This window comes from Muntiacus reevesi, chromosome 14 (assembly GCF_963930625.1).
Source record: "Muntiacus reevesi chromosome 14, mMunRee1.1, whole genome shotgun sequence".
NCBI lineage: Eukaryota > Metazoa > Chordata > Mammalia > Artiodactyla > Cervidae > Muntiacus > Muntiacus reevesi.
In genome coordinates, this window is record NC_089262.1 from 32,252,200 (window position 1) to 32,266,080 (window position 13,881).

General features: G+C 32.8%; 1 protein-coding gene across 3 annotated transcripts in view; it reads left to right on the top strand.

Annotated features, from left to right (window-relative positions):
- Positions 1 to 13,881, top strand: part of NIPBL (NIPBL cohesin loading factor) — a 195,769-nt gene that overhangs the window by 90,170 nt on the left and 91,718 nt on the right. For all 3 annotated transcript variants that reach the window (XM_065905643.1, XM_065905642.1, XM_065905644.1), the window contains exons 7-9: positions 4,170 to 4,330; positions 5,220 to 5,316; positions 8,604 to 9,230. In XM_065905643.1, coding sequence (XP_065761715.1) covers positions 4,170 to 4,330; positions 5,220 to 5,316; positions 8,604 to 9,230 — 885 coding nt within the window. The remainder of the gene's footprint in view (positions 1 to 4,169; positions 4,331 to 5,219; positions 5,317 to 8,603; positions 9,231 to 13,881) is intronic.

Genomic DNA, 13,881 nt, shown 5'->3' on the forward strand with positions numbered 1-13,881 from the left:
TATACTTACTCATCAGTAAACATTTCTTTTTAACTATGGCTTATGTAATTAAAAACATATTACATTTATTGCTTGGACATTCATCATTTGGGATGTAAAAAGATAAGTGATATTTCAGTCTTTGGATTACCTTATATTTTAATTAGTATATCTAGTTACAAAATTAGGAACTGCTTTATTTAATTAGGCTTCTTATAGTAGTACTAAGTCAAAGAAGAATTATGTTTTAATTAGTAAAGTATATATAGTGTGAAAAATTTAATATCAAGTATGTACAGTACTAGGTAGTAATACAGGAAAATTAATAATCTTGGATGCAAAATTTTCTGGGATTAGATTACTAGTTCTTGTTTGAAGTTAGCTGTTGACAATATGTCTTCTTAAGATCATACTACCTTGTATCCCGTGGCTACCAAATAATGTATTAGTATACATTTGTTTTTACTTTTTTGGAGAAATTTTGAAAAATACAAAATATAATAACACATACACGTATGTTTTTGTCCCTCATAATTAACAACAAATTTTTAACATTCACAATCAATCTTTAGTTCCTATTTGTATTCTTAGTTTTTTATTATGCATGGAATCAGTATCTTATAAAGTTTTAACTTGGGGTCATCTATTGAAACATCCAGATTCTGGTTTTCCAAACTAGATAATGAAATACTAGGTTGAGCTTATTTCATATAGGAACACAGGGAAAAACTTGGAGGCAATCAGTCACACGTTTGAAATAGACACCTCCAAAATTACAGGATTTAGTGTCAGTGCAAACAAAAGTATGCATGTATACTGGCTCTTGATTTTTGTGAAATATTACTATTTTTCTCTGGGATGCCAAAGTTACCTGGAGAAGGATATGGCAACCCACTCCAGTATTCTTGCCTGGAGAATCCCATGGACAGAGGAGCCTGACAGACTATATAGTCCATGGGGTCGCAAAGAGTCGGACACGACTGAGCAGCTAACACACATGCCAAAGTTATGAGGATCATTTTAAATGTAATTAAAAAGAGGAGAGATGTTGACGGAACATGTTTGCTTCCTATAGGAATATCCACATATATATGTGTAGGGGAAAAAAAAAGAGTTTTTACTGTAAATACTGTTGTCACTTTATAAGGAGATAAACCCAATTTTTTCAAAAGAATAAGTTGAAATCACAAAATCAAAAAATATATACATAGTTTGAGGGCCTATTCAGTAATGCGTCATTTCTTGGAAATGTTCAGATACTTGAGAAACTTAAAATAATATTCAGGGATTAGCCTCAAATAGATATCAAAATTATCATAAAGAAAAAAATTTAATGTGGTAGAAAACAGATAGGTAAATGGAACAAAAAAGATTCCATAAATAAGGCAGATGTCTATGGGAATTTAGAATTTGTGAAAGATAACATTTAAAGTTCTTATAAACTTGAAAAGTTTTCATGTGGAAAACTAGAGAATAGCACAATGGACCATTTTACCAGTAGGCATCCTGCCTCTCTGTCCTTAAATACATTTGCTAAGAAGGCAAAGTTCTCCTTTATAAACACTAAGTGTAATAATTTGCCCCTAAAAATGCTGAGAACATTTCGGTAGTGTCATTTGATATCCAGTCTATATTGTCTTCACCAGATGCCCCAGATACATATAACCTCTTATAACCTTTTCCCCCCATATATGATCTAATCTAGTTTCTCACACATTGTACTTGGTCTTTACATCTCTTTTTACTCTTTTAAAAATCTATTTGGTCCCATAGACTCTCTCCCTGACAGTAATTTCTGGTTTTTTAAGAAATTTTGTGCCACCTTTGTTGTGGAGTATCACATATTCTAGACTTCACTGTTTCCTATTGTGTTGTTTGATTTGCTCATATACTCCTTATGTTTCCTACCAACTGGAAGTTATCTTTAAAAGCTCTATTAATTTCTAGTTTTATATTTTTGGCAAAGATACTAAATTAAGTAATGTGCACTTCATATCACATCACATCAGAAGACTTACAATCACAAGTGGCTTCATTATTAGTAACATTTAGGTGGTAAACACTTCTTTTATAATGAACATTTTTTTTCCTTTGCAATTAGTAAGTAATCTGTCAGATTATACTTTGAGATCACAAACTCTCCTATTTCCTATTAATTTTTATCCTAAAGGGTTTACCATCCAATAGTGATTCTCTTTCCAATTCTGTCATTCTAAGATGGTATCTTGCATCAGCATGTAATAGTGGAGTGTTTAATAAATCATGTTGGATAGGTTGGCTAGGCATTTTGAAATTTTAGTTAATTCTTAGATCATCTAGAGCAAAAATATTCTAGGTAGATAAACAGTTTACATGCTTGTTTGTATTTTGATTCATGGAACTATGAAAGAAGAAAACATGGGGATGAATTTCGGGTACTGTTAGGTCAAAAAATGGGCTTCCCTGGTAGTTCAACTGGTAAAGAATCTGCCTGCAATGCAGGAGACCCCAGTTCTATTTCTGGGTTGGGAATATCTGCTGGAGAAGGGATAGGTTACCCACTCCAGTATTGTTGGGCTTCCCTGGTGGCTCAGCTGGTAAAGAATCCACCTGCAATGCAGGAGACCTGGGTTCGATCCCTGGGTTGGGACCATCCCCTGAAGAGGGGAACAGCTACCCACTCCAGTATTCTGGCCTGGAAAACTCCACGGACTGTATAGTCCATGGGGTCGCAAAGAGTCACTCACAACTGAGCAACTTTCACTTACTCACTAAGGGTCAAGAAGGCCTTTCTAGGTAGGACTGTATTCTAGAAATGGGGGAAAAAACAGATTAATCACAAATTTCTGTGTTAAGAGGAGTGAACAAGTAAAGACAGGTAAATTGACTAAAGAAGTAAATAATTTACTAAAAAGAAAAACAAATTGGATGCAGAAAGGTTTAATATGGTCAATTTGGTTCACAATTAAAGAGATGTGAATCAAAATTAAAATAAAATTTTATTATAACTATCAATTACTGAACATGTTTTAGTATTCAGGGAAATTCAAACTTCATACAGTCTTCATAGGGATATAAATTGGTAGAACCATTTTAGAGAGCAGTTTGACAATATCTATTTGTTTAAAATGCATGTATCTCCCTCAGTTCTTCAAAATCTGTCTCTTTTATAACTGGGGGAGGGTATAACACATGCTCAGACAGTTCCATTTCAAGTCCTACCAAGCATTCATGGAAAGGATATTCTAATTTTACTAGAACTAAAGACCTAAGAATGAAAAAACAAAACTATGAAACTTTTGAAAGAAAATTTCAGAGAGTAATTTTTATGATGTTGTGTTAAGTAGGGAATCTGAATGTGTAATACACATGAAAAGATGCTTGGCTTCATTACTATTTAAGGAAAGAAACACAAATTAAAGTAACCATCAGAGACATTTCTCATCTTCAGATTGGTGAAAATCTGTGGCAAGAATATAGAGCAGCAAGAACACTTGTATATTACTAGTAGAGTGGTCATAAATAATTTGGAAACTATTTGTTAATATTTAGTAAGGGTTAAAAACAGGAATATTCAGCAGTTTTACTCCCAGACACATTTATAAATCATTATAAGAATACATAATACATAAAAACATTGTTTATGATGACAAAAATATTCAAGCAATCTAAACTACTAACATAAGTCTGGATAAAATGTGTACATTATGCAGCAGACTATATGTCATTATTTATTTAAAATAAAACTACATATATAAAAATGGATACATTTCAACACAATATTGAAATTAAAAAGTTATAGACGGATATGTACTTATACCATTTATATAATGTGCTAAGCAGTAGCACGTTATTTAGGAATATATTCGTTTATAGCAAAGCTATAAGGATATTCATAAGGAGAGTGAACTCCAAGTTCAGTGTAGTGCTTTTAGTGAGTAAGGGGAAGAAAATAAAGGAGAGGCATATGCAGATATTTAGAGAACTTCAACCATATCTAATATCATTTCTTTTCAGAAGTCAGTCTGAATGCCTTGTGGAACAGTGTTAAGATTTGATCAAGTTATGTATAGTCAACCAGCTTATTATATTAGTCTTTGTAATTTATGAAGACTAAAGTATTACTTGTGAACAATTATTGTTATACTATCCTCTAAGAATTTTACCAGTTTATTTTTATAAATCTTTTTTAAAATTCTTATTAATTTCAGCATCGGTATCAAGTCCCATTGTTGCAGGTGGTTTGAGAAACCTACATGATAATAAAGTTTCTGGTTCGTTGTCTGGCAATTCTGCTAATCATCATGCTGATAACCCTAGACATGGCTCAAGTGACGACTACCTACACATGATGCACAGGCTAAGTAGTGACGTATGTAATCATATTAGTTATCATTAAGGTAATGAAATAGTTATAATATTTGTCTCATAACCTAGTATTTCAGTTCTATAATATAAAGGATATCTGTCTTTTTTTTGAGGATTATACTACGTCTGAGAATTTAGTTGTACTCATAGAGCTTAATCTAGAGAAGGGTTGCTAAACTGGCCAGTAGTCTTGTCTACAAACTAAGAATGATTTTCATAGTTTAAGAGAACAACAGCAATAAGTAACTTTATGTGTATGACCCAGAAAACTTGTGCATTATCTGTCTCTTTACAGAAAAAGTTTGCCAACCTGTGATCTAGAGGTTTAGGTCCTTAATGAAATCATAGTTCATCTTAAAGTACTTGCTCACACAAAGATGTCCTCTTATGAGCCTTTATATCTTAGTACTTAGCTCTTTTTCCCTCTAAGACTTGTAAAAAACATTTTCCCCTGAAATTTAATGTTACTTTAATGTTATTGAAATAATCCTCATACTAGAAATTTGTCTTGTTATTTGTTTGGTGATATTACCACATGTTACATTTATTTAAGTTGAACAAAGATGACATTGGACCTTGCCCTCAAGACATTTACATTTATGACCTAGTAGGATATTCAGAGCTCCTTTTGTAGAAAATAGTAAACAAAAATGGAGCATACCAATAATACCAGTTTTCTTATTCATTGCCATGCTTAGGCTGTTGATTGTTTTGGATACAGTTTCAATTCTTCTAAGATATACCACGAAGAAAACAGGAAAGTGCAGAAGAATTATGCTTTTGAATACCAACACTTTACCTGTCAGTAATTTACGTCTTTTATTGGTTCTCTTTAAGATTTCTCTAAAGCCTCTTCCATCATTCAAGGTATAACTGTTATACTCTATTCCTAGGATGGAGATCCTTCAACAACAAGGAATGCTGCATCTTTTCCCTTGAGGTCTCCACAGCCAGTATGTTCCCCTGCTGGAAGTGATGGGACTCCAAAAGGTATCATTGTAACTAAAATTTCCTTAAATTTTTCATATTTCAAGTTGAGTAAAGAATTCAAACTTCTTAACGCAGGTACCAAAAAATTATTCTTTATGATTTTTCGTTTATTGTAGGGAAAAAAGGAACCTGTACTTAACTGATAACCATTTTCAGATATATATAGTATCATTCTTACTGATTATCCAATGGGCTTTGCAAACCATAATCCTTTTAATAATTCTTAAATATTTGAAATTATTGATCTTTATCCTCCTTGGCCTCCAAAGCTTATTTTGTAGTAAATCCACCTGCTTTCCTTGTTTTTCCATTGTCATCTTTTCCTTTGTTAGCTCTTTGTTCTCTCATTTCTCAAGATTTCTATCATTATATTTTTATCTTCTATTTTACTTTTTTCCTTGACTGTTTTACTTGGTTTTGGTAGTAGCATTGGTTATTTTTGTGAACAGGACACCAAAATCAATGTCTTTGGTTCCAGTTCTGTCTCCCAAATTGTAATTTTTCATTCCAAACAAAACCTCATTACATCTAGCTGATATTTCAAATTCATGTTCAAAATTTTTCTTGATGTTCTTTTTTGCCATTTTTGTTGGTCTTAATGATATTTCAATCCTGAATTGTCTTAATCTTCTCTCACTTCTTAGATAGTTATTTATCAAAATCTGGCCTGTTCTATGTGAATTACTTCACTTGATCTTGCACATCTACTTTCATTTCTGCTTATTAAAATCATATTAATTCTTCAAGTTCTATGGACTCTCCCCTAGTGTCTCTAAAATTTTTACGTTTTTTCTAATAACTTATTTATGAACATGAATTTTGTTTTATATATCTTCAAATTCCATGGTCTTTTGTAAAGCATAGTAAAGTCACAAAATTTGAATTTAAATCCAGGTTTGAGCTATTTTTAAAAATACTTAAAACTGGGCTTCCTCGGTGGCTCAGTCTTGAAGAATCCACCTGCCAATGCAGGAGACACTGCATTGGCAGTGTTTGATCCCGCATCTGAAAGATCCCACATACTGGGGCAACTCAGCCCAAGCACCACACCTACTGAGCCCACACTCTCTGGAGTCCGCAAAGTGTGACTGAGGCCTCTGCGTCCTAGAGGCCATGCTCTGCAACAAGAGACGCCACCACAATGAGAAGCCTGTACACCACCACTGAAGAGTATCCCCTGTTTGTCACAACTACGGAAAAGCCTGTGCAATAAGAAAGAGCCAGCATGGTCAAAAATAAATAAGTCTTAGTTTTAAAAAAACAAAACTAATGTCCAAACTTAAAAACAAACACTTAAAACATCCGATTTTATTGGAGGAGAATATCATATCCACTTTAGAGAATTCACTTTCAATTAATTGCAGTATAGCTGATAATAAATTTTAACTATTCATGAGAATTTCTAATTGTGGCCGTCTAAAACATGGACTGGGCTGCCTCACTGCAAAGATTTTTTATTTTTATAGTTTATGTTCCAGGTCTTTGATTTGGGAGATTCTTCATGAGGTGAAAGCTGAACTTTTATGAGCCATTCTAATTCAATAATTAGAATTTTGAGCCATTCTAATTCTTTAATTCTATGAATTTTCAGGGATTGAAATAACCCAGTTTGTGAAAAAGAGAACAACTTCCAACTCTGTTTGTAGTTTAGGTGCCAAAGTTAGGTACAAATCTTAAAGGTATTTTCAAAGTGAGAAATACTTAAGACTGCCAGGGAGGAGAGTAGCAGTGGAATAGCTGGTTTCTGGATAACGAGACCATTTTCCCTGTAACTCTTGAGGATGGATAGGTGAATGAATGGATGGTTAGATGAGTAGATTAACTTTAGATAGAAAGAGAAGAATACTAGAAAAATTAAGCTCACTAACTTTCCTCCTCAGAAGCCTCTATTTCCACTCATGCGGTTGTTTTCCAACTAGTTTTGAATGTTGAATGCATCTTCAGTAAGTCTGGTTTGATTTTTAGATTGTTGGAATTTAAAGTTTGTTCTAAAATATATATAATTTGATAGATAAATTTTAAGTGAAAAGACAATATGATGTGTTACAATTCAGACATTAGACAAATCTGGGTTTAAATTTTTGGTTTGCTAGCTATTTAATATTGGGAAAATTTCTTAATCTCTATTAACTTCATGTTAGTTTCTGCAAAATAGTTATAATACTCATCAAGATGTTGTAAATCGTTTATATGAATTGATGTGCAAAGTCCTTTGCACAAGCTCTGACACAAAGTAAGTGGTTCCAGAGTGTCAGTTTCATTTCTTTTTAATGTCTCCATAAAAGCTCCATCTGAAATCAGTCTATCTATTGATGTAACTTCAAACTAACATTTGTAGTAAAAACACTGAAACAATTTAAGATAAGCCTAGGTTTAAGTTCATTCTATAAAGCACTTTTAACCTTGACTGGTTTTTATTATTTCTCATGGTCTTTTAAAATTTTTACAAGTAGTCTAATTGACAAGTAATATATATACTATTCAGATACAGTTATACATTTGTTTCTAAAGCATGTCAATACAATTTTTCATCATTGAAACTTGTTAACAAAAAATTTTCCCATTTGTTTAGCTTATTTTTTAGCACTTCCTTATATAGTATTTAATTTAATGGACTCTGGGCTGAACATGTTTTATTCAGCATTGAAATTTGCTCAGCCTGCATATTTTTCTAATAAAGGAGGATTAGCAAGCTGAAGAGAGTATGTAAATGGGATTAAGTGAGGGAAAAAGAGATGACCACATAAAGGTATAAGTTAATACTTTACCACCAATTTGTTAAATTAATGAAAACTGATCCCTGTAATTTTTCCCACTTCCTTTTTCTTATACTATTAAGTATCCCTGTGAGTGTAGTCTCTAGGATTAATTTATAACTGTTTTGTAATTTGACAGACTTATTCTTGATTTAGACATGTCAATTTTTCTAGATAATAGGTGAGAGTATAGAGATTATCATTCTTAAAATATTTGTGTTGCATCTTTAGAAATAGTGAACTCTTTTGATGTTTTCAAGCTAAGTACTTATACTTTTTAGGTGAAAAAATAAAAATAATACTGATCTGGAAGATGAAAACCCATTCTTTAATTCAAACCTGAGTCATCTAGCAGCAAGCTGAAAGACCACGGGGGACATATCGTTAAGCTTTCATATTCTGTAAATAAGTAGCCAGATGAAATTGTTTACATTTTTCTGTATTTACTGTATTGTTGCTTATTTAATGTATCACATGTCTGAAAATATAAAGCTAGCACAACTGTTCATTCCTGTTGAATTGTTTTTCTAGGATCAAGACCACCTTTAATCCTGCAGTCTCAGTCTCTACCTTGTTCATCACCTCGAGATGTTCCACCAGACATCTTGTTAGATTCTCCAGAAAGAAAACAAAAGAAGCAAAAGAAAATGAAATTAGGCAAAGATGAAAAAGACCAGAATGAGAAGGCTGCAATGTATGATATCATTAGCTCTCCATCCAAGGACTCTACTAAACTTACGTTAAGACTTACTCGTGTAAGGTCTTCAGACATGGACCAGCAAGAGGATATGCTTTCTGGTATGGAAAATAGCAATGTTTCAGAAAATGATATTCCTTTTAATGTGCAGTACCCAGGACAGACTTCAAAAACACCCATTACTCCACAGGATGTAAACCGCCCACTAAATGCTGCTCAGTGTTTGTCGCAGCAAGAACAAACAGCATTCCTTCCAGCAAATCAAGTGCCTGTTTTACAACAGAACACTTCAGTTGCTACAAAACAGCCCCAGACTTCTGTGGTACTGAATCAGCAGCAGGTATCACAGCAGGGACCTATATATGATGAAGTGGAATTGGATGCATTGGCTGAAATCGAACGAATAGAGAGAGAATCAGCTATTGAAAGGGAGCGCTTTTCAAAAGAAGTTCAAGATAAAGGTAAAATAATCTCATTACATACCACTTCATACCCTTGGTGAATATATAATTATATAATGTCCTATCACGTTTTAAAAATTACTTTTTCTTATTATATTTTATGATTTTTAATGTTTCTCCTCAATTCTGGTTTTGTTACTAATGCTCATCCCTCAGAAGTTAAATTCTTAATTTCATTTTTTATTTGAAAGAACTGTCTGAGATTTGGTAATTCTGTAAAACCAAATAGGTCTATCACCTATTATATATCAAACGATTTTATCTGTGCTTATCTTCTAAAATGAACATTGTTTCCACAAATTATGTTAACATAATTTTGCATCTTTAATTTTTTTCTGCCTAAACAAGGTTAACACTATAGATTATTTTCAATCAATGCTTTTAAGGAAAAATTGTGTGTATGTTTGTTATGCAATTAGATTTTTCCCTTGGTTTCTAATTTTGTCATCTCAATGTGAATTTTTTTAAGTAAAAAAATTAAGAAAGAATTTTAAGTTTGTATTAAGTAGCAATAAGAATCAAGGATCTTTTGTTGGTGATTATAGTTAAGTGTTTCCTTTTGTCTGACTGGTGTATTAGGATGAATTTACAAGACACCTGTTGTGTGAGTTTGTGGACTTTCTTTTTGTACTTTATAAAAAATTATAATGAAAGTTAATTCTGTTAAGTTCTTAGTTGTTTGGTTTGGTGAACTTTTTTAAAATCTCTTGAAAATTTTTAGACTAATAAATCAGTAGTTAAAGTGAGTTATTTATAAATTTTATGTCCCTACAGTAGGTGCATATACATATTTGACCATCCAAACCAAAGAATACTTTGATGTAATTTTATAGTTAAATATTCTAGATTTAGTTATAGTTCTTCTTTGGTCATTACAAAAGCAAAACTTCTTGATGTTGACTTGAAGTCATTTTTACATATGATCTTGCTCATCATGTAACAGGATCACTTGTAGATCATTCTGTACCTATGTTGAGAAACATGCAAAGATCATATTATGTTTCCTGCCAATCATGATGGCTGGTTTTAATGTTATTGGAAGAATAAACTGTACTTGCTAATTGTTATATTACTATCTTTGCTAAATGCAGAAATCACAAGTAGATGCAGATAAAGAAATTGCTAAAAGTTCATTTTATTGGCTAGGAAACTATTTTTTTAATTAGCAGATCATTGACATTAAAGATGAAATAAAGTGTTACTTGCCCTTTTTCTCTTTGATTAGTAGTTTGGGGTTCAGGAAACAATTTTATAGGTTCCAAAAGTATCTTTTCCTCCAGCCTCTCATAAAAGTATATGCATATCAAGTGAAGAGAGCAATATTATTCAGCTACTTTTGATAATATTACCTTATTTCATTTCCTGAATCCTGTGACAGTTTTGTAAAAAAAAAAAAAAACATATACTATAGTAATTTCTTTGCCAAGAAATATTAGTTGTCATGAGAACTTTTGCATGACATTTTAATTTGTGCTTTAAAAAATTATGTTCTTTTAAAAAGAGTATGATTCTTTTTTAATGACTTAATTGTTGGAACGAAAGCAGAGAAAATGGTGAGCTTTTTTCCTTACTTTTTTGAACTTTTACTATATCATATTTATTGAAACTATAGTTTTTAGTTTTAAAAACTGAATGGAAATAAGGATAGTAAAATAATACCAGTTGCATGTTAGCAAGCATTTTAGACTGCTAACTTTTCTTTGAGAAAATAAAAGAAAATCAACAAACAGCATATTGTTCTTCCTAAAACTTGTTATGTATATTTAAATTTTGATTATCCATCTTCTCTGTCTCTGTGATGGTGTGACTATAACAAAGATATTTGAAAAGTTGAGTGACCACAGGTTGACTTAAAATTTGAAACAATGTAAGCTAACTTACAGAGGCAGCTGGTTCTGTAAGGATTTAAGGGAAAAGATGAACTGTCTGATTTTCAGTTTGATTTAGATGATTTTTCTCAGATTGGTTATGCTGATTTGGCTGACCTTACATTAATGATGTCATCTCTAACTAGCCTTCTGAGAGCCATGTCCCCATGACTTTATTTGACAATCTTTGGAATTTAGGTACTAGTTGACACCTTTGATTTAAATCTTGTCATTTTGCATTCAGTTTCTGAAATGTGTAATGAGATAGTGTTTTATATATAAGCAGTTATTGAGATTTTGAAAAGATTAAAGGTTTGGTATATTGCTCCAAGTTTGTAGTTGAGGTCATAAATTAAAGTTTTCTGAAGTGGTAGTCCCTTGAGAGATGAAATACTTCAAAGAAGCATTGAATGAATTTATCACTAGTTACCGCTGCATCTTAGGACTATATTGTAAAATTGGTATTTACTGTATTCTGAGGTTCGGCATTGAGTACTTTCTTATAACTTTTATTGCTGGTAGTAAGGAACAAAGAAGACTACTTGTCTGGTCTACATGGTTTTGCTCAGAGCTCTGCTCTAGGTTATGAGCTTGTTTCCCATCATATTTGTTTGTTATAAATGAATGAATGAAGCATTCCCCTCAGTTGACCAGAAGTCAGAAACTTTTACCTTATGAATAAGATTAGAAAGTTCAGCTAACAAGATTGTTTTGATAATTTTGGAATTCAAGAAAAGGGACAGAATACTCTTAGAAATATTTCACGTAAGCTGTGGTATAATCTAATACACTGCTGTTCCACACACAGAAGATGCTTTTCTGGCTGCTGGATATTCATGTTCCTTTGGCCTGTTCTCTTTTCTTTGGACAGTTTTACATACACCGACAGGTTAATTCTGTGCTACCTAATATTTTATAATATTCCTAAAGGACCTTCTTCTCAATCTTTTGCTCAACCTTTTAACATCTTTAATTACATAAATTAATTTTAAAGGGCTATTTTTCTTTGCTTCTGGGATGAGCTGTCATAGACATTAATATCTCCATGTGCTGAAAATACCTGCTTTCTGTTGTTAAAGAGGGGGTTTCTTTGTTCATCTTTGCCTGTTTCATCTTTTCCGAAGGTCCACTTTCCATGTTAGCAAGTTTAAGGAATGGCCTAGCTTCACTAATGTTTTTTATGATGTTAAAATATTCTTGCACTGTAACCCTTATTAGAAGTAAATTATTACCTATTGCCATTTTAAATAAGAGACTGGGATTTGGGACAGGAATAAGACAGTTAGCCTGTACTTTGGTTTAGGGATGAGATGTTTTCATTTTTTATAATTAACTGCTCTGTGTACAGTTGCTCTGCTTGTTTTGCTTTAAGTGTTTTCAGTTATCACTTGTAGCAGTCTTAGGCAGGTGATATAGTTTGTTTCTTAGAAGCATAATTCAGTTCACCATTTCTGTAAGGGTCAGATCTTATTTCAAAATATCAGCATCAAGATGACAAATGTTGTTAGTCTCAAAATTAAGATATGTTTTCACGTGCATTTTCTTCAGGAATACCTAAAGTTTAATACCTTAACTTACTAATTCAAGTTCTTTAGAAAGGTTACAGGATAAGGAAATGGCAACCCACTCCAGTATTCTTGCCTAGAGAATCCTGTGGATAGAGGACCCTGGTGGGCTGCCATCTATGGGGTCGCACAGAGTCGGACAAGACTGAAGTGACTTATCATGCATGCATGCATTGGAGAAGGTAATGGCAACCCACTCCAGTATTCTTGCCTGGAGACTCCCAGGGACGGAGGAGCCTGGTGGGCTGCTGTCTATGGGGTCACACAGAGTCAGACACGACTGAAGTGACTTAGCAGCAGCAGCAGCAGAAAGCTTACAGGTGTTGCAAATATTAAAATTATACTTCACAGAGATGGCTTTCGATCATTAGGTGAAGGTCATGTAGTGAAGACCGATAACAAAAGTGAATAGACAGAAGTGACCTGTGTGGATTCAGAGCATCTTTACAGGAAGAAGTTCTTGGTGGAGCTGAATCAGACTGAGAGACTCAGAGCCTGCGGGCTTTTACCGCGTCCAGGACTCTCTGCAGGAGTGATGGGGTTGTTCTGGGTTTTGCAGAGGAGGTGAAGTGCCCTTCAGGAGTTCCAGAATTAAAACTTCGTATTTAGCAATATTTTATGCATAGTAGAAAAAATTATAAGTTCTTCCCCGAACTTAACACATCACTCATGTGCAAATGCTTGAGTATTTCATAATCTTTTAAAATTTGGCCTTCATGATATTTTAATGTTTTCCTAAAAGACAGATTGTTCATATTACTAAAAGGATGAGCCACACATCTCTTAAGAGAGCTCTCCAGATGCTTGAGATCTATGTCAATAATTCTTAGATGTTTAGGTTACCATTTTTATGGCTTTCATAAAGCATATTTCATTGAAAAATATAAAAATCTTGGATTATGCTAATTTAAATTTCTAGATGCTTAGATTTTTTTTTTCTAAATGCTTATAAAAGTTTAAGGGATAAGTATAAGGTTATAAAGCCTCCTGTTTTTGAGGTAATTATTTGGTGTGCCCTTTGGCAAGATATAAAGGTTGTTTTGTGTGGCAGAACAGTCAGACGCAAAATTCTATAAATTAGTATTCTGAGTGCTTTTTTCTTAGATACTGATACAAAAAGCTTCATACAACTTTTTGTCAGGTTAGTTTTAACTAGGGAAAACTGTTTAATGACAACATAATTTGTTATCATCATGTAGTTATTTTGCAAATGGAGAA